Genomic DNA, 20,896 nt, shown 5'->3' on the forward strand with positions numbered 1-20,896 from the left:
GAAAAAAATATTTCTCTACTCAAGCATGTGTGTTGTGCCTCTTACAGGGAATGACACATTTTGGAGAGTGGGGGAAACATCAGAGTATTTAAACACAGGCAACTTATCACAGTGCAGAAGTCTACGTGAGACTGGCTCAGGATGTCACTGTGGGACCGAAGGGCACAAGAAGAACAGCAGTCAGCTGAAGTGACAGGAATGACCAAGATGGAAGAACACAACTCATTTCGGATACAGAAATGTTTAATGGCGTTAAAGTGCTACTTTAATGGGGACCATATGCTAACATTTAAACACAATTCCACTGCACTGCTAAATATGGTTGTCTTTATTTTTTTACTTTATTTTACCTCTTTTTACCCCACCCTATCTAAAACAATAAAATAAAATCTAAAGGACTGAAATTAACAACCCATTCAAATCAGCAATAAGTTATGGATTTTATAAAGCATTTTTTTTCCTCTTTTTTTCCTTAGTAATGAGGGGTAATTAAATTACTTAAGGATATACAAAGTTTCAAACAATGCCATAGGTGAAGACTCTATTAAGGTTTTTAAAACTTGGAAAACAAAATAATTCTGGCCATTAAAAAGACAAAAAAATAAAAAAGCAAAGCCCTCAAAGTGCAGGTTAGAATGCTTGTCTTGGAGAAAATTAGAAAACATTCGCTATAACAGCTCTTAACAGCACCTGCACAGATAAGATGGCAAGGCCCTTGGGAACAGGACGTGCAGTCAAAACGTTACATTAACATGAGAGACGTGCTCAGCTTAACTAGGTTAACTACTGGACTGGAACTTCAAAAGTCAGCAAAGGGAATGATTCTAAAAAGAAAACTGAAGAAACCCCCACCAAACCTGGCCTCTTCCAGCTTAGCACAGCCTTCACCCATTGTGTGCATGGCAAAAAAAGGATCTTTGCGTTCCATTGGGTCAAGTGCTTCATCAAAACAGAGATCTTTTCATGGCATAAATTCATATAAAAGACATCTAAGGTTTCATATGGACAAGCTCTAAAAAGATGCATCAGACTTGGGGTGTTTTCCCTCCCAACACATTTACAAATGTTTATCAAAAAATCGCTTCAAATAAAAAGGTCATAGTGGCTCAGTATCTGGGCATGACTGTCTGGTGTGTCACCTCTCGAGTGCTGGTTTCGTTCTGCCTCAGCTGGCCGTGTGCCCGCGAGGGGCACACATCTACCGGGGACCTGCTGGCGCTGGCACAGCCCCAGGTGTGACAGCCCACCCTGTGCTGGTAGATTACAGGTGTGTACCTCTCGCTTTAGCCACGCTGCAGAGGTACTCACTGTTTAAATGATGTCCAACAGAAAGCTGAGTTGAATGGTGTTCTCCCCTGAATACCGCTGCCCCTCTCCCTCTGGGCACAGAATGAGACCTTAATCATTATCGTCACTGTCATTCCTAGGCTACATAAGCCTTCTTGGATTTCCTAGTAGATTATGACAGCATTAGATTGTGATAAACTGTAGGATACAGTCCTTTCAGGACCATGAAAGCTCTTCAGAAGGGCCTAAATTAGGTTGTTCAACCTGAATGCAGCGTAAGAAATTTTGACATTTCTCAGATCTCATGACAGAAAGACAGGGATGAGTCTCTAGTATCCTCTTTCAAACAATTTCAAATAAATTCAAAACAAAGTGTTTCGTCACTAAGGTCTAGATCCAGGTCCCACAGAAACATATGGATTTCATTGACTGCAAAGGGACTAGTGTTTGGCCTAACTTTTGGCCAGCAGAAATTGGGATTGGTAACATGACCAAATGAACAAATACAGGTTTCTGGGGAGGCTTCCTTTACCCAAAAAGCTTTATATACAGGTCTCTCCAGGCCTAGCTGTCAATATGTCAATTCTGAAAGAGGATACCGGCATCTAGGACCCAGTTTGATCACCCCAGTGAAATCATTCACCCTGCACTGTTGTCTCACTTGGTTCTAGGAAGCAAACGAGAGCTTGACACTGGCGCTGGAGTAACCCTCATCACTCCCAATACTCTGCAAGCTGCTGTGATCATCAATGTCACTGATGCTGGTTGTGCTGATATTGTCCACTTCTCCATGGGAGAACTCTGTGCTTTCAACGTCCACTTCAATCTCTTCTAGAAAGGGAAACGAGAGAAATGCACACAGGTTAGCACTACACACCCAACTGCCCCCTTCATGCCAGTGAGCTCCTGGGACTCCCCCAACACAGGGAATGAGGCAGGAAGACTTCCAGTGTTCCCCCTGGAATGGGATGGGCTGTGGTCATGATTTATAAAAAGATTAATACCAGCTTGGAGTTTTTGTAGGGATTTGGCAAAGGGGTTTCACTCTACCACATGGCAGCCACACCGTCAGCACAGCTGAGCCACCCCACACACTGAGCTTGTCCCACTACCTCTTTCTTTGAATGTCTAATACCCCAGTGTTAGAAAAAAGGAAGAAACAGATAAAATTGAGTGCAAGAGAGAAAAACGAGCCTGAAGTTAACCCTAAACATGCTAGTTGCTTGACACTATATAGCCAAAGCCAGGACCACACAAAATTACAAAGCATTACCATGGGAATCTGGGTTACTCTCACACATGCTCAGTGGATTTTGGAACAGAAATCTTGTTTTTAAGACAGACTTAAAAAGCAAAGATCTAATTAACCAGGTATCTTGGTTCCCATATTGTTCAGGAATTTTCCAAAGGATTTACCAAAGGACTTTTGTTTTAAGTTACAGACTCACATCCAAACTGTGCAGCATTTCTAGGTCTGTCAGTAAATATCAAACCATCTACTGTGCTTAATGTTCTTTCCACTGCAGGGATTTTTTTTTAAAGGAAGTAATCTTAATTCAGTTAGCCATTCAGGTACCTCTAGCCAGTTTTGACTGAGGGGATGAACTCTGGGAAATTTGGCAGGAGGGGACGGGGGGCAGTTTTGTGAAACATTGGTTCCAGTCTTATTAATATCTTCTTGCATTTTCCTCCTTGTGTTGCCAAGAGATTCAGCAAACCAAAAATCACAAAGAGCATCTCAACTTTACCATCCCTCTCAATGCCTCAGAAATCAGATCAAGTTGACAGCAACAACAATTCTTCCAGACTTAGAACTGATGCAAAACACTAAACTCTCCGTATGCATGTGTGTTTATATGCCTGTGTGTGAGCAGAATCCCCAACCTAAACATCCAAGGCCATAAGGGGGGGAAAGCTAAGAGATAAGAAACAGATGAATCTCATTCTCTCACTTCAGAGTCCTGGCAATTCCATGCTGGTTCAGCAACACCCACCTCGCTCCGAGTCCGAGTGATCCGAGGAAATGGTAGATCCAATGCTGTCCATTCGTATTCGCTCTATCTCCTGAGGACCCTGTAGTTGTTCCAGTCTTCTCTTTAGAAATCTTTGTTCTCGTTCCAGGTTCTCAAGCTGGTGTTGGCTTCTCCTCTCAAGCTCTTCAAGTTTCTGACATGATCAAATATACCTCAATAATTAGTTCTACCCTCTTCTCCTTCCCTCCCACCTTCACTGCCCTGCCACCTGCCTTGCTTAGACCTGCCCAGTCCCAGAAGGATTTGAGCTGCAAGTGCCTTGAACCAAGCTGCCTCACAGTCGCCAAGCACAATGCCTTCTCCCCACATCTTTCCACCTCTCAGGCCCTGATAAATCATACCCATTAGTACAAAGAGTCTCTGAGGACTGAGCCTCTCCAGGGGAAACGCAGTGAATTGCAGCAGTTTGTGGGTCATTCCGTCCGGGATCCAGCAGCTGCATTACCGCCTCTGCCCACGCAGGGGCCTCAAACCCCCGCACCAATCCACTCCAGGGTTGGTTAAGAGCTGCTCCAACATAAAAACGTGCCCTGGGAGCTCTGTGTTCCTTACTGCATGGTGTAGAAGGATTTCTCAGAAAGAGTTTTTTTATTCAGTGAGTGATTTACATAACCTACTACAGATTTCTTTGATCACAGCTGGGAAACCTACCAGGGCACTGTTCTTTGTTTCCTACAACAAGCACATTGCATAAGGAGGAGTCATTTCAGGCTAACCCTGTCCCTTTGGCAACACTTTTCCTCCCTCATCACCCATCTTCCCTCTCTATATCCTGACCTGCAACAAAGTATTTCAGCCTCACCCAGATACTGACAATGCTGCATTTTCTTTTTACATCTCACTTTGCCAAAAGTGGAGCTAGAAGAGCACTGGGCTAGCTGGAAGGTTCACATGTGGAACTCCAGCAAGCCAAACCTGTCTCACACTCTTGTGGTTTGTGCTAATGCTTCAGCAGTGGAAACTTACTAGCACATGAGAAAAAAAGCTGCATTTCCCATCAAAATGCAGTCATTCAACGGTAGGTATGTTTTTCTTTAAAGAGATGCAGCTGTCAACAAACAATCACAATACAGAACAAGATCCTTGCTCTTCAAATCCATCATTTTTGTAGTTAAGGAGTTCATTACGGACTCTGCCAACAATGTGGCTTGTGGCAATGATAAACGGCTAACCAAGGGGGCAAGGCTTGCTTGCTCTTTTCATTTATTTATTTATTTTTAAACAGCATCACATTTCCTTCAACAGAGGTAACTCTAGGCAGCAAGGGTGAGCAATTGCATTGCAGTTCCCAACAGCCCGTGCTGAAAGCAGCAGGGGAAGGCAGCTCTTACCTTGATATGTGCTTTGGCTTTGTTGAGCAGCCCAAGCGTGGTGTGCCGGGTGCAGTCTGGGCCGAGCGGGATCAGAACTTTTAAGCGTTCTAGACACAGGCGGAGGTGAGCTCGGCTGCAAGGGGAGAACAGGAGGGTCAGAGCCATGCTTTCTGCAAGGGAATGTCATCTCTTTCACTTCTGCCTCCCTACGAGGCAGTTTTCAAGTTTCCCTGTTTCCAGGCATCACAAGATTCCCCTCAGGTACCAGCACAGACTGCCACTAAACTATTTACACTTCAAACATCAGCTGCTCACCAATACTTGCATTATTGCTAACCTCTGACAGACACTGTTTATTTTCTTGCTGTCTGAACTGATAATCTGACTCATGGATGAACGTTATGCAGGGGCAAAGGCACATAGGAAAATGGTACAATCTCATGGATTTCCACTCTCTCTGAGCTATTTGCTGTCTGTTTTGCTGAGAACTTCCATGAAAGCAGTTTTGAATGACTGCTTCCCCCCCTGCATGCTTGCTCATTGCTAGCTCAGGGACATTTGCTATGAACTGACCTGAACACCTTCTTTTTGCATGAAATTAAGATCATCAATGAAAAAAATGGTCCATCAAAACACTGAAACAATCCCTGGTGACAATAAAAGGAGCGAGAGGAATGTAGTTCCCAAGAACTACACTCTTACTCCTCCCTGGGCCCAGGTCTGAAATGCTGGTGGGGTGCAAGGTCTGTGAGAATGAGAGACCCCAAGAACTTCCCCCGGGCAGACTTCTGACCTTGGCTCACATCTACAAAGACAGGCTCCAGCACAACAGCACCGCTGGTGATAAGATCCATTTTCTGCAGAATATGGCAACATGTTCTGGGGTAAATCGTTTAGGCAGCAGTGGCAATGCACACTGTCCTCAGGCTGCAGGGGAAAACTGTTCCCACTGTCTCCTCCTCTGGATCACATATGCAGGGATGAACAGCAGATTTATGGAAAACTATCGAGCGTGGGTTGCCTTTTTCCCCTCCCTCTCTCTTTCCCAGACATTAATGATTTATGTCCAAAGTTGTCATCCCAATCAATAACACAATGACATCAGCTTTACCATTCACATGCAAGAAACACCAGTGCAAAAGACTCTTGAAAGCCTATCCCAGCTCCTGTTCATGCACAAAGAAACTGAATCTTAGCCTGATCCATCTCAATGCAGGGGAAGGAAAAAAAAAAGAAAGAAAAAAAGAGCATGGACAGTTCATTTCCATTTGTTTTTCAAATGCACTATTGCACCCAGTTTGAAAGGGGTGGGGGAGAGGAGTCTGTAATCAGGCAATTATGTCAGTGACAAGCAAGGATGATTAAGGGTGGAAGGGTCAGGGGTTTTGCTGATGAACTGTCAGCACAGGGGAGTGTTCACTGGCCGTGCTGTAGCTGTGAGCTCCTCACAGTTTCTACCATAAATCTCTTTACGAAGGGCTCATCATTCTGTCTCAATAACAGTCACAGGGCTGTATATGACCAGCAAGAGCCTTGAAGAAAACGTGTTTTCCATTAAATGTTAACAAATACAGGGGTGGGGAAAGGGAAATCATAATCCAAAAATCAGACTGAAAGAACAGTAATCACATCAATCTCATCTCTTACTTCTCAGCTTGCTCTAGGGCAAACCCCACTGTCATTAAACCCATATGGTTGACATGGGGGGATTTTTTTCTACCTGGAAGCCAGTTTTCAACACAGAGCTTGGTCAGGAGTGTGCACCCACTACGGGTGTTTCCCCTGTGTCCCAAGATGACCAAAAGAGTAAGCAATGAAAAAGTATTGCTGGTTCACACTGGCACTACAGTTCGTGTCATCCCTCAGGAGATTGGACACTGACTTCCTGCACAGAAATGAAGAGGAGCAGGATCTTGTGGTCAAAGCCATTCTGGGTTTGAAACCTATTTTTGGAGATGCCACAGACTTCCTGAATGGACACACAGGCAAGTCACCGAGTCAGAGCTGTCAGAACACAGCCATGAAGCTGCAGAACAGAGCAGCATGTGTCTCCTCACAGCACAAGTACCAGCTCCAGCCACACACTTCACCTACGGATCAGCCCAAGTTAAAAACACAGCTCGAGCAGAGCTCAGATCTGGGGGCTCCACCTAATAGCAGACTGCTACACAGCATCTGCTAAAGGCAGGTACCACAGACCTGGAGGCAGCTCCCAGCCCATGGGAAAAACTGAATTACTTGTGTAACAGAGAAAAAAAAGTTTGAGGAATCAACGTCTAACCAGTGGCAAAGACATCACAGTCCACTCCTGAATGCAGAGAGAACTGCACAACCCATCTACAGCCTGAGCTTTGGGCTGATTCTTAGCACTGTGTTTTACCAGGAACTGGGAAGGTGCTGCACCAGAAACTGCAATTCCTGGAACCACTGATCAGCTTTGGACCGGAGCAAGCACTGGTTAGAACTGCTGAGACAGCAATCGAAAGGGTAGCACTGATCTGCCACGTCAAAAGCTGGGTTATGTGCAGACTGAACAAGATCAACCCTATTAAGCACCTGAAAGCTACAGGCAAAAGTCCAGCCATGTAATAAAACCCCAGACTTGAAAACCTTCCCGCTGTGCCCCAGGACCACAGTGGAGTGAAGAAGATTACTCCTTGTCCCAGGCTCATGCAGACCATTTTCAGAGAGGCCACTCCTGCCCGTGGCTCTGCTGGCTGCTGGCCAAAGGCTGTGGCCTGCAGCAGGGGTGATGGCCTGTGCCAGCACACCAGGCATCAGGAGGGGCCACCTGCCCGGGACACAAGTGTGGTATGGGCTGATAAGCTCACAATGGCACATAACACAGCTTGGGCTGCAAGCACACTGCAGAGGAAGGTCGTGTTGGCTGAGCGAAGGCAGGTTTGGAAGGGGTTTCACCAAAGCCATTACCTCTGTGCTGCCGCTGGATTTTCCCCGTTTTACACTCTAAGCTGAGCCACACTGGGATAGGAAGGAGCAGCCAAGCCTGCAAACAGTCCTGTCTCGTGAGCACGTTACTTTCCTTCAGAGAGATCAAACTGAACAACTTCCCCAGCTGTTACCCCTCTGCAGCATTTGATACCTTCTTTACCTTCTTAATTTTAAAATCTAATGCAATCACAGTCTCTGACCTCTCTTAACTGCCAACAGCGCCAGTGGACCATGATGGGTTCTCAAACTGCAGAGCACACACTGCAGGTCTGCCACACTGATGGGTGCAGCAGAAATAAAACTCCAAAGCCCAGGGAGGAGTCACTGCCCACTGGACTGGACGTGGCACAGAGGGCTACGGTCTAGCTGACAAAGAGGTGGTCGGTCAAAGGTTGAACTCGATGGTCCTGAAAGTCTTTTCCAACCTAAACGATTTTGTGATTCTTTGAAAACCACCATAGAAGACTTCACTGAAAGACCATTTCAGAGAGAAAGCAATCGCAAAGCCATTAATCTTTCTTATCAAGTCCTGGAGCTGCCCCTGGGCAGCTGTAATTCCACAGGTCAGGCCATGATGCGAATGTCTTTTCCCCTTGTTAACCTGGACTCTGTTGCAACGTGGCTTTGACAATGCTGCAGGCTCTTGTTTTCAATGAAAATACCAGCATTGTGCAGCCTCCAGACAGAGCCAGACGGCTTTCCATGCAAACCACAGGATTATGCCAATATTTGACGCATCTGCCAATATCTAGAAAAACAAGTCTAAAAGCCCATATTGTTATATAACAGAGAAACAAGGCAGGCTTGGTGCGAAGGGCTGCTGCCTCTTGCTCTCTTGATTCTGAGGAAGACAGAAAATGACAGAAGGAGAATTACAGTTTCAGCAGAGGCTGAAGCTTTTGCATGCTAGCTGCAGGGGAGATGGGAGAAGCTGGAGCCCTTCCTCCTGCCAAAGTGGGAAAAAATCAGGTTCTTGCAGCAGCATCCTGAGCACATTGTAACTGCCTGATGTGTTGAAAGAGAGATCGGTGAAGGACTTGAAAGAAGGGGGCTCTCTACTTTCCCACGGGATCAGACTGGTCCCCTCTTCCTGCTAAGCTTAATCAGAGGGAAAACTCCTGTTTGAGATTTCCATGTTGGGGGCACTGGGATGGCCAAAAAAGGAGCAAAACACCTGAGAAGTTTCAGAAACCCAGAGCTAAACACAAGCCCTGTACCAAAGAGCTGAGGATCACCATTTATCTTGTTTCACCTGGCCACTCCGGAGAGGACAGAGCCCTTCTGGTGCTTGTGCTTCCTCCTCTGTGTGAGGCCAGGAGGAGACTAGAAGCAAGTTCCTCTGGGATGTGGAGGGCAAGCAGGGCAAGGATGCCCTCTCTACTCTGCCAGGAGCTGCAATGGGCCAGGAGACTGAAGCAGAAGAAGGATGAGAAAGCCCAGCAGCCCCATAGGCTTGCCAGCAGATCCACAGGCTGTGGACAGCTGCAGGTGGAGGAAGGGAGTGCTGGCCCTTGAAATGGCAGCCCCAGTGCTGCTCGCTGGGCACTGGCTGTTCTCCCTGCTTTTCCTGTGTGCCTGTGCAAGAGCTTCTGACTGTATTTGGATTATCTGACTGTATCTGGATTATCTACTTCTACCCCGCAGCTCCCCTCCAAGGTCCTCCGTCCTGAGCCTGTATCAGAGGAGAGCATGGCTCTTGCTCTGTGCAGCCCCCCCTTGCACTTGGCTCTGCCTGGCTGCAGAGGGCTGTAATTTCACAGCCTGCTCTCCTCTCCAGCTCCCAATGACATCACCCACTCTGATTATATAAAGCACAGGGAGGAAGCCTTTATTTATGCGTGCTTTTTGCTCATAGCTTCAGCTGTCTCAGTGTACAACACACATGCAAATCCCACTGCAGGAACTGGGCTCTCTTTTGCCTGAATCAAAACTGCACTGCAGAAAAAGGTGTGGGTGCAAAAAAAAAAAAGTCTCTGTTTCCTCCCCCACACCTCTGAATCTATTTTTGAGGAGTTTGGGTAGGAATCAACCTAGCACAACACTCTGCACCATAGCAAGCTGGGCACAAAGCCACCAGCTTCCTCCCTGCCCGGGAAGTCCCCCGAGAGCTGAGGGACCTGTGCTGGCAGCTCCAAGCCTTGTGTCTGCTGGTCACAAAGTGGCTACACAGGGGCTGGAAACCTACCCCCATAACAGTGCCAGATGGGGTACCTGGAAGGGCCAGCCCAGGGCTGTAAGGCCACTGGCAGTTTCCCTCCCTGGGTCCTGGTGGGCTCAGCCAAGCCCCTGTGCACCCCCTGACAAGCAGGTGACCCCCACCGCCTGCTCCATCCTCCTCTGGTCAATGCTGCAGAAACGGCTGCAGACACGAGCCATCCCTGCATGTTAACAGCGCCAGAGAGACAGCAGCTTCTTTGCCAGAAGTGGTTTGGGATTTGTGCAGGGTTCTTGCCAGCTTCCACCATGGGCAGAAGGGATGGAAACTGAGAAAAGAAACTTTCTCTGTTGAGGAGTCAGGCAAATGTGCGCACACTCAGCTCTGGAGCAGCAGGTTTACCAGACTCAGCACTATCTCCCCATCAGACACTGCTGAGAGACTTTGCTGAATCAAGGCCTGAACATCTGCAAAACACACACACACAGACACGCGCACACGCGCGCACACACACACACACACACACACAAACTCTCTTCCCATCTTTAAAAGATCAAGCGTCCCTCCCAGCAGGAAATGACCAAGTCGCCTCCAGCGGCAGTTCAAAATGCTGAATTCTTAATTTTGTATGTTGAAAGAAGGGAGCATCTGAGGGAAAAGAAAAGCATTTCCCAGATATTTTTGTACTTATGCCTCCAGGTCTATAGGGCTTGAATTCAACAGTGGATTTAAGCATGTGCTCAACATTAGAAATACGCTCAAGTTCCACTGAGGCTAAATCAGACACTTGATCTCTGTGAGATATTAAAAAAATAGAACCAAATGAAAAGAAGCACCGAAAGAACCAGAAGAAGGAGGATCCTAACATGTAGAAGGACATTATGATATGTCTCCTCTTCCCTCAAAGCCCTTTCAAAGTCGAATCTAATTTAACCCTGAAATTAGAAACCACCAACTTTGTTTGGATTTCAGGGCCTAACAGATTGCCTAAAAAATTCAGGAGGGATCACTGGTTAAAGAAAGCAATTCCTGGAGAAACGCATGTGACCCCACATCAATAATTCACTGTACGAGAATGATTTTCAGATAAAAGTAATGAGAAACACATGCAAAAACCACAGGGCAGGGAAAATACGGCTTCCTTCTAAAAGCAATTCACAGGTCAGAGGCTGCTTAACTCCAACAGCCATCATACGACTTGATGTTTTCTCCTTACTCTTGCCCCTGACCCCCAGCCCTCTCAGCGAGGAATCTGCTCCCTGCTTTACTGAGCACTTATCTCCAGTGAGGAAAGAGGTTTTTCCAGGCACCTGGCTGCGGGCTGGAGGAGGCAGGATCGGGCAGAGCCCCCGCTGCCGGTGCTGCAGCGCGTTATGCAACTGCTGCCAGCCCTCCGGCCACGCAAGAACGCGGCGGTGGCGCCCGGCCAGCCTGCAATAAACACACCCGCTCACCCTGATTCCACGGGGCACCGCAGACACATGTTTCAGAAGGAAATCTGGCTCACAAATACGCGGCTAAAAGTTAACACTCTCCACCTGAGCTGTGAAATCACCCACGACAAGCCGTGCTTTTGGATTTTAAATCAGGTCTCTCCTCGTGATTATTTTCATGCGTTTGCTCCCAGCTGGAAGAGGATACTTGCTCATCTGACCCTGTTTCCAGTCAATTTCTAACGATGGCTTCCTGGCATGTAAGAGTATTTGTATTCCAAATGCTAGTAAAATGTGCCATGAAAATTACTCGAGAAAAAAAAAATCCTTCATATATTTAAATTTTTAGACATAAAGATCTACCATTTAAAATAAACAAAGAAAAGAAAATTTAAGATGAACAATGAAAAGACCTGACAACATACCATGAACAGGAATTTAAAGGAACAAAAAAGTTCTACAAGCAACATTTTCAGCCTCATCTTAACCATGTCAGGTCTGTCTGCAAAAGTTAGAGATGAACATTCATCCAGCTGTATTCTCAAATCAAGGGCAAAGGAAAAACAAACCGCAAATGATGAGATCTGTGACCCAACAACGCTAAGAACAATAATAGAAATAATAAAAAACCCCAACCCCAAGGCAATGCAGTTTTTCAAAGTCGCACAAATCACTGCACCTCTGCCTGGTGACAAGCCACGTACCAGGCAGATAAGGGGTGGCACAGTGCATACAAAAGCAGAGTCATGATTCAAGCCCGTAAGTGGAAACAAAATACAAACACCAATGTACTGATGTACTTCAAAACTGCAGGGTTTTGTCCAAAGGCCACCTCAGTGACAAAACCAAAACCAGGTACCCTGGGAAAGGGAGCATCTTACCAAGCAACTGAAATACTCAGGAAAAAATGGACAGTTTTGGGGCACACAAACCCTTCTCCCCATCTGCAACAGAAGTCACAAGCCTTAAGGTAAGCACAAAGCAAGGGTTTTACCTGAAAATGTACTGCCCACACTCTCCACTGTACACTTTGAAAGGGTCCATGCTACAAACCCTGACTGTCCCTGAGCCCTGTGGGCCTTACACTGCATTGTGAGCATATGGCCAAGTGCACCTTACACAGAAATTACTTCTACCCCCAACTCTTCTAGATGGGAAGACTCATCACTGATGCCAACTTCAGAAGAGCTTCAGGTTCTTGGTAAACAGAAGCTGCAAGGCCAACAGACCTTGTGCCAAGTGATGTGTTGCTACCACTGGTCCATTCCAACATAGATCTTTCTAGTCTACTACAGCAGGCTGGAGACAGACATGCTCTCTCCACCTCTCCCTGCATCACACAGCTGTCAAAATCTCTGTGTTTCCTGGGATACTTCTGGGTATAAAACTGAATATTTCTGAGAGGCTTTCCTAATTATGTTACGATTTTGAAGGCAAATTAATTACTTCACGGTTTTCAAAGAGGGATGGAGGGATGTGAAATCAGGCAGCCTCCAATCCGTTGGTGAACTATGGGGGATCTGGCTGAAAGATCTGGATTTCCTGCAGGACAGAGGTCTCTTGGGCTGCAGTATGATGGTTTTAGCTGTATCTCCCAGTGGCTGATCAGTCTGTTCACACTGTGCAGATGTTAAATGCAAATCACATTGTTCAGTGGGCGCACGGGTTAGCCCACGTACACTTTGAGTTATGTGGACACGAGAGAGAGCATCCACTTCCAGGATTCAAAGCCACAGCACTGAGGACACAGCTGTGAACAGGGCATTTCTGAAAACTTGGGACTCAGAGAGCACTTCAGGGAGTAGGACTGCTCTCATCTTACACTGAGTCTCTATTACCTTCCTTTTCACTCTCTTCTCTGACAGCACTGTTTGCTCTGCTCTGCTATCACTAGCTGCCATCCTTCAGCCTGTCTGGGCTTTGTTTCTGTCCTCGTTTCTGAGTATCTCCTGGATTAGAAACTCTTTGGAACAAATATACAGTTGCTAAATGCACAGACATGGAAACAGGTTCCCATGAATGCACCCAAAATTCCTAAATCAAGTAGATCCCAAATAATTATACTAAAGCAACACTATGATTCTGAAGCTGAAGTGATATAACTGGGACTAATTTCTGGGCCTTTGGGTCCTATTTGTTGCATATCTTCAGGTTTTCTTCTTTGAAGTAAAGGGCTAGAAGACAGAAGCTTCATTTAAATGAATAAAACAATTTCAAAAAAAAAAGAGACTACCTGTAATCTCCTGACTTCCAAAACTAGAGAAGGCAATGTCAAAAACTTTTGAATACTGATGCTCTAAGTAAGAAAAATTATGTCATTTTGGAAGGTGCCTCCTCCAGAATGAACTCACAGTTGTTCAGTAACATGACTGCTCATCCTTTCATAACCCCTTTGATCTTCAGAGGCACCGCTGAGACAGGGCTGCTTCAACTCAGTAGAAAGAGATCAAATGCAGTAACCTGGGCTCCACAATGAGAAGGTGACGAGAGCAGCATAGGTGGCCATCTGCCCAGCAGAGGAATGGAATCAATCAATGCCTGGCATCCTCTCTCACCCCTTCATTTTCACACAGATCTAACACTGACCTCAGTGCCCGACCGACACTTTCTCTTTGCTACTTCCAGCTCCTCTGTGCCATTCCTTGCAAGAAGTTTGGACAGTTATTAAGAGATGTCAAATAGCAACAGATGCTCTGGAGCAGACTTCCCCCTGAATTTATATATTGAGGATCTCCTATTATCCACCTTGGACATTAGTCAGAAAATATTTTAATCCCTGGTGAATATAATTAACTATATTTTACTGCAGCATAAAAGACAATGTTACCAGCTAAACCCCTTTCAGGCTGAGCTGTGCTCACAACAACATGCTAAACCCAACAGCCACCACAGGCCACAAATGCTCTGTATCATGTTCTCCTTCTGACTTAAAAACACAGCCCAGGTGCCGCTGGTACAGCCACATGTAGGTACCTCCTATACAAGATCATTAGTCACCAACTTTTCAATGTGCTGCCAAGCATGCAGGTATTGCAATTTCCTGCCCTGGCCATAAGATATGGTTACAATCCTGCATTTGACTATCAGGGAACATGCAAAGTAAGCTGTAAACATCAACATGCAACCCAGGCTGGTTAATTATAAAGCCCAGTCTAATAAAAACTCCATCTTTGTTCAAAGGTGGTTAAAAATAGACCTGCTCTTTAAATAGCCAGCGGTGTCCTGTGCCCTGGTTCTCACTAATACCATTGTAATTATCCTTCTAGGGATACACAGTGTGCTCACGGCCGCCAAGTCAGTGCAGTGTCCTCCTGCATGCTGCCAACATGCCTGCAAAGCAGCTGTGCCATTCATCAGAAACCTGCCTCCTTGCAGAGGAGGCACTAACCTGCTTTGCTGCAACCTACGGATTTTCAGCTTTACTGCTAGAATTAGGTCACCGGCAAAGATAGCCAAGATTTTCCAAACTCTCCAGCTTTTCTTGATTATTCTGTTCAGAGGTTTCCTGGCTAAGCACCATGCCTTTGAAAGGAAGAGGTATTTTGGGCTCCTGCAAGGCTTCTGAAGTCAGACACTGAGAAGCAGGGATGCTCTCACTCCATAATCCTTAATGGCCTCTAAAACTGCCAGGCAATGGGAAAGTTCTCGTGCTCAGATCTACTGCCACCAGGCCCTTCCCGCCTCTCCAGAAGAAATCAAAGATGGTGCACACCAGAAAACAGATGAATTAGCAAGGATCTGCAGAGACCCTGGAAGACCCATGCCTGCACTTGAGCCTGGCAGAACTCGAGGCAGTAGACAGATTCCCAGCAGGCAGCTGGAGAACAGCCAGGGACTGGTCTCCTGTCTACAGTGGAAAAGCTACCCCTGGTCCACAGGGTGTCATAGCAGTGAAAGCACACACAGTACCTCAAAGCCTCTGTTTCTTTGCAATACTACTGAAAGAGACCTTGGACTTTGGTGCCTTCCAAATACAGTCAGGTTTCAAACTTGTACTTTCATTAACCAGCTGAAAGAAGCAAGCATTTGCTTGATACGACAGACATCTGTACATCACAGAAAGAGTAAAGGATGCTATTAACTTCTTATTTGGGAAAACATATTTCCTGGTTTTAAAATCATGAGTGGGAAATTTGTCAATATCAAGAATAGATTCTGATCTGGTACTAGAAGTTATTATTGTCATTAACATAATCTAAAAAATTACACAGGTAAGTTATAGCTACTAAGGATTTTTCCATCACATACATTTATTTTCTGAAGCTTACCTCATGGAAGAAAATTCCTAATGAAAATATATTCTAAGAATGTGACCATTTGACATACTTGTTTACACAAAATCTTTTATGCCAGAAGGAAAGCATGTGCTCTTCATCTAATATCTCTTCACACTGTCAGAAAGATTTAAGGAGTCATCAAATATCTACTGTACCTTTCAGGTATAGAGGGCATACATCTGGAACAAGGGAAGCAGTGCATGTAATTTCACCTTGTAAAATTATTTTAAATTTAACCTCAAACTTTCCAGGGAAAATGAATTACCAGCCAAGGTCATTCTTAGATGTATGTTTGGAAAAAAAGCAGTAGGAAGGAGAACTTAAGAGACCCTAGCAGGATTTTTTCTACTGGATATAGATTTTTGCACAGAAAAACCAGCAATACTGTATTTTAAGAGGCTAGGAGTTTGCTAACATTAAGTGACAAATGGTTTTAACTCAAGTTACCTATACATATTACTCAGGAGGGGAACCTGAACAGAGCATAGCTCCCAGCACACTGACAGCAGGTGAGCCATGTCCTGATCTCACACATACAGAAGTACCAAAGAAAAAAATGAGTTTTTGAAAGGAGGCATCAGAGAGAGTGGAAACACACCTTGCCCCTGTTTAGCTGGTGTGATGTGCTAATACAAACTCCTTCTCCATACAGTTCTTCCAAAGAGGAGCCGAGTTAATTTCCTAGAAAATTAAAACAATATAAACTTCAGGGGGAAAGAACAACACAAACCCCCTGCCTTGTCCTTTCCCTTTAACTGGGCACCTTTCTTATATTTTCTTTCTCTCCTGCAGGAGTGTGTGAAGGGCAAGACATGTAAGATGGCTCAAACCTCAAGCAAGGAAAAAGCATGGACCTGGCTACTTGGAAACAACTTCCCTGAGCTGGAAGCAAGACAAAATGTATCTGTAACACAGGCAAACCGCTCCATTTGCTTCGGCTCAACTACAAAACTTCTAGTGCTTTCAATAGGGCCCAAAAATCATTATGTTTAGCACAGGACGCTCTACCTAGTGAACTTTTGATCCGCTGGAGAAGACCATTATGACCCCTGTCTGGGTCTTCAATGCCACAAATGGATACAAATTTGATTCCCCCAAACCAAGAACAGCTGTAGTTGAGTGAACTAACATTTGTAGGAGGATTAGCTGCCTTGTGCTTGTTGACCCTTTATTTTCCCAGCAGGAAAAGGGTTAGGACCCCACTTGGAACAAACCAGACACTGAAAGGTTCATGGCTTATTTTGGAAAGAAAAATTATTTTAAAAGACAAAAGATGGAGCTATCCTGCCTTGGGATGAGAGCAGCAAATGAGCGCTGCAGGCCCCTCTCAGTTCCCATCCCTGACAGCTTCAGAAAACTTCAGAAACCACAGAAACATGAAGAATACAGTTTCTTGCTCTCCTTCAGGTACAGGGCCTGAGTCAGCTGCAGGGGTAGTGTGCTGAGTCTCTGGAAACCTCTCTGAGGTTTGACCTGGGTGACAGAGTAGAAGATCTTCTCCAGAGTGGCAGCTGCAGCTGGCAAAGGGCATTAGTGCCACGCGTGTGGGAGCAGGCTGGCAAAGTAAAAGGGTGTGTCTTGAGGCATCTGCAAGGCACTGTTTCCATTAGCAGAATGAGACAGCTCCCTGCCGTGCACATTGGCAAGGAAAGACCAGGAGCAAAGCAAACAACAGGAGGGATTGCAGGGAAGAGGAACCCCCCACCCAAACTGCTGAAACCGGCTGCACCCTAGCACGCATTCCACTTAAACAGCTGCAGACTTGGACAAGGGCAGACAGCTCTGAGGAGCGCCAGGATCCACTCTATGAGAAACACTGGAAACAAACACAGATCAAAGGGAAACACCAAGCTGTATACACAGCTGGGGCTGTCTTCCCCTGTTAAAAAGAGAAGGGCAGTAGGTTTTAACTGCAAGCTCTTTGTGTGTGCTGCACGTAACCGTGCATCTGGGCAAACGCGCGGACTCGCCCCACGCTTGGCCTCCTGACATTACCAGTGTAGCTAATGAGTGGTATTTTCCAAGCTGTTTGGAAGATTCCCACACAGCTGGGCAAAACCTCACCGGGCAACCCACAACTCAACCCACCCCAGGGAACAAGGCCATATAGGTGGAAATAAAAGACATGGGAGATACAAAGCAACCTCTGTTTTAGCCTCTGATTTCTACAATAAACCTGCTGCACTGCTTCTCCTTTTAGAATGACTCATTTCAACAATTTCACTGAGTTTCCAGAAGGAGCAGAACAATTCCCATCTAAGGGCTGGGCTTTACCATGTGAAATTAGAATGAATTACCCAAGTGTTCAGCAGGTTGTGTCTTTGAGCAGTACACTCCTGAAGTGAAGTCTCTCCTGAGAAGAAAATGAGGAGGACACACTGCCCAGAACTTCCTGGGAGAGCCAAAGCAATCCCTCCTGCACAATCCAGTTCTGAGAGAAAGAGAAAATGAACACATTGCAGTAACACATGGAAACGCTGGTGGCTCTCTGTTGTCAGGTCCTGGAACACTCTTGGCTGACTAGGCTCTTCTTCAAGGCTAGTGACAGCCACAGTGGACTCCTCAGGGCTGATCTCCCCTCTGAATCTTCCTGTTCTGGTCCTTTTCTTTCCTGGGATGCTCACGGGGAGATCTTCCCGTACACAGATAAGCAGCAAAATCAAGTCTGGCATCAACTGCCTTTCCACATAGCCCCCCTGATGGCTGCATGGCTTTGCCAGCCTTCGCCCACGTGGAAGGGTTCTTGCCCTTTTCCTACAAACACATCCACTTAATCCCGAGAAGAGCAGTGTCTATCAAATGCTCTCCTTTTGTTTTTGTATTATTCACTGTCCTGGACAGTAAGGAACCCTTGGCACTGCTCCCCAAATGACTCGGCATAACCACAGCACTGTAGAGACAACTAGAGAGGAGCAACAACTGCCCAAGTGAGGGAGCAAGTATTCACCCGAGAGCCATTAAGAGCTGTGCTTCTAAATGATTCAGATGCTTTTAGATATTCCACCCTGGCTCAGCAACCAGACAACTCGGAGATAGCAGCCTGCACTTGACTTTGTAAGCATGACTAAATTTTGTGCAGCTGTTTACTACTGCCTACCATGATAAAAACCACACCCTCACCATAGGAACTGCTATCAGCCTGGACCGTGTGTGAACCCGCTGATACTGTGCACAGAGTCTGCTTCTATAAGAGTAACGCTGCATTTCAAACTCATGTCCTGTTTCCACTGGTGGCTTCATGAATAAGCTTTTCTGTACCAACCCTCCTTCTTTCCCTCAGCCCCTCCTGTGCAGAAACCCTTGTACAGACAGTTACAAGATCACTCTGTAACTGCTATATCCCCTTTCCTGCCTCACCTTTTGTGAGCTGAACATGCTCATTTGCAAAATCTCCCATTCACAGCAATCTGTTCTTCATCCTGAGTCTTATAAGTACTCAACTCCCAGGCAAAAAAAAAAAAAAAAAAAAAAAAAAAAAAAAGCATCCATGCTTTGCAAAAGCTTTTCATTTGCCCCTAAATAAGTCATGTTGCTTTATGAATGTACTCTCAAAGGTAAATAATTAACAGGCAAGAGGGACAGAAAATCTTATTACACAGCTAATGGGAAGTGATGCTCAGGCAGCAGTGTACCCATAAAGTACAGCTTCAAAAGACAGCCCCAAGGCTTTCTTAATGGAACACTGGGCTGAAAACCTGACTCATGCAGGGATTCCTCTGCACTCCTCCAGACTCAGATAAATCCAAAATCTTCATCTGAGATTCAGCCTGCATCTAACAGACTCAGTCTGTTTCACTCTGAAAAACAGGATACTCCAATTTTGCACACGCACTGTAAGGAACAACCACAAAGAGCACTAGGCAGAGATGATCTGTATTTCCATACAAATTCAAACTCCCAAGGACAGAAGGAACTCTGGTAGAGTACACCATCTACTGCTATGTTCTGCCATGGCCCTGATATGGCCCTGTCCATGTTATCCACTTGTTTCATATGAGGAGAATTCCTGACCCTTGGTTGCCCTTTGCCTATTCAATTGTTTTATGGTTTCCTCATGCACTGTTTGGGAGGAAACCTGTGAGGTCTGCTTGCCCACAGTTATGCAAAATACTCAGGGTGACCACCACAATTTGCAGCCAGGCAAGAACCACTGCAAGATGAAGCCCTCCTCTCCTTTCCCAGACAAGATTGTGAACACCTGACATACACTTGCATTTACCATCACAGCACCCAAAACTAGGAGTTAGACCATACTGGTGCCTCCCAAAGCAGCAAATGTGCCTCCACTTTGTGTCCATCTTCTGTTTCCTTACGGGAGAAGGTGTCATGCAGCACCTCCTGGCCCTGGCCATCACTGAAGGACAGGACACTGAGAGGGACACAAGGAGCGAGCATGAAGTTTTGAAGGAAGGTGGGATAGGGGAAACTTCTTTGAAAGACAGAAAGGGTAAACAACTGGCTGGAGACGTGGATCAATGAAGCAAAGGAATGGGTCAATGCACACTTGTCTTTTCTCCTTTTCTTCATCCAGGCACCGGCTCTATGCATGTTTCTGCTTCTCATCTGGAGATGTCACACCAGGAGATGCCTGGGGGCATCTCACTCTTCCCATCTTCCCTTGGAATACAAGGTTAGAGGTTATCAAAGCTGTCATACTTTGGTAAAAATGGGCCACATATAGAAAAGAGAACAAGAGCATGTTTCCTTAATTTCCTATCCCACTTTCTTTGGTTTTTACAAGTCTGCACAGGCTATATTATTACATGTACCAAATGTAGAACAACACATACAACTTCAACTTCTGCCCCAAGAGTACGAGGTCCTGAAATTTGTCATTAACAGGTGATCTGTCTCAAAATTATATTCCTATTATGTCATCTTCCCTACAGCAGAAATTCCCAACTGGCTTCTAGCTAGCAATGCTTTCAGGCCCTGGAGCAATGTTAGTCACTTGAATAAGAAAAGTTGTTGCATCAGGACTGCTGGCTCTCAGCACCTCAAAGAGCACCCTGGAAAAAAAAACAAAAAACAAAAAACACCAAAAAACAAACAAGCCTGCAAAGTCTCCAGAGATCCATTCAGGAGTGAGATGATAAGTACAGAGCCATGACATGACTGAAAATGGAGCCAGGAAAGCTGAATGCCTGACTTCCTACCTGGGGTCAGAGGTCCAAGCTCACTGATTACAGAGGGCATTTGCACAGTCTTCATAATTTTTTGAAGACAGCCATAAATGTACAGAACTGGAGAGAGTTCAGCCTGAAGGAAAACTATGGCAGTGCACCCAAGTAGAAATCTGAGGATGGAAGTTTGGGAAGAGATTCAGGAACCACAGCTGGCAATGATGCACTCCAAATCAGACTGGTGACCTTTGATTTGGTGCAGAGAGACCTGACTGCAGAGAATGTTTCTTTCCAAGATGGGGGTTTCCTCTCAAGTCTCCCTT

At 45.7% G+C, this 20,896-nt stretch overlaps 1 protein-coding gene across 2 annotated transcripts in view; it reads right to left on the reverse strand.

Moving 5' to 3' along the window:
• Positions 1-225: 225 nt before the first annotated feature.
• The window catches only part of MXI1 (MAX interactor 1, dimerization protein), a 53,634-nt gene continuing 32,963 nt past the window's right edge, over positions 226-20,896 (reverse strand). For both annotated transcript variants that reach the window (XM_066190950.1, XM_066190951.1), the window contains exons 4-6: positions 4,652-4,766; positions 3,282-3,453; positions 226-2,118 (exon numbers count right to left, since the gene is read on the reverse strand). In XM_066190950.1, coding sequence (XP_066047047.1) covers positions 1,955-2,118; positions 3,282-3,453; positions 4,652-4,766 — 451 coding nt within the window. In that variant the 3' untranslated portion in view covers positions 226-1,954. The remainder of the gene's footprint in view (positions 2,119-3,281; positions 3,454-4,651; positions 4,767-20,896) is intronic.

Source organism: Chamaea fasciata, unplaced genomic scaffold (assembly GCF_029207755.1).
Source record: "Chamaea fasciata isolate MVZ Bird 193981 ecotype frontalis unplaced genomic scaffold, bChaFas1.0.hap1 SCAF_9, whole genome shotgun sequence".
Taxonomy (NCBI): Eukaryota; Metazoa; Chordata; class Aves; order Passeriformes; family Sylviidae; genus Chamaea; species Chamaea fasciata.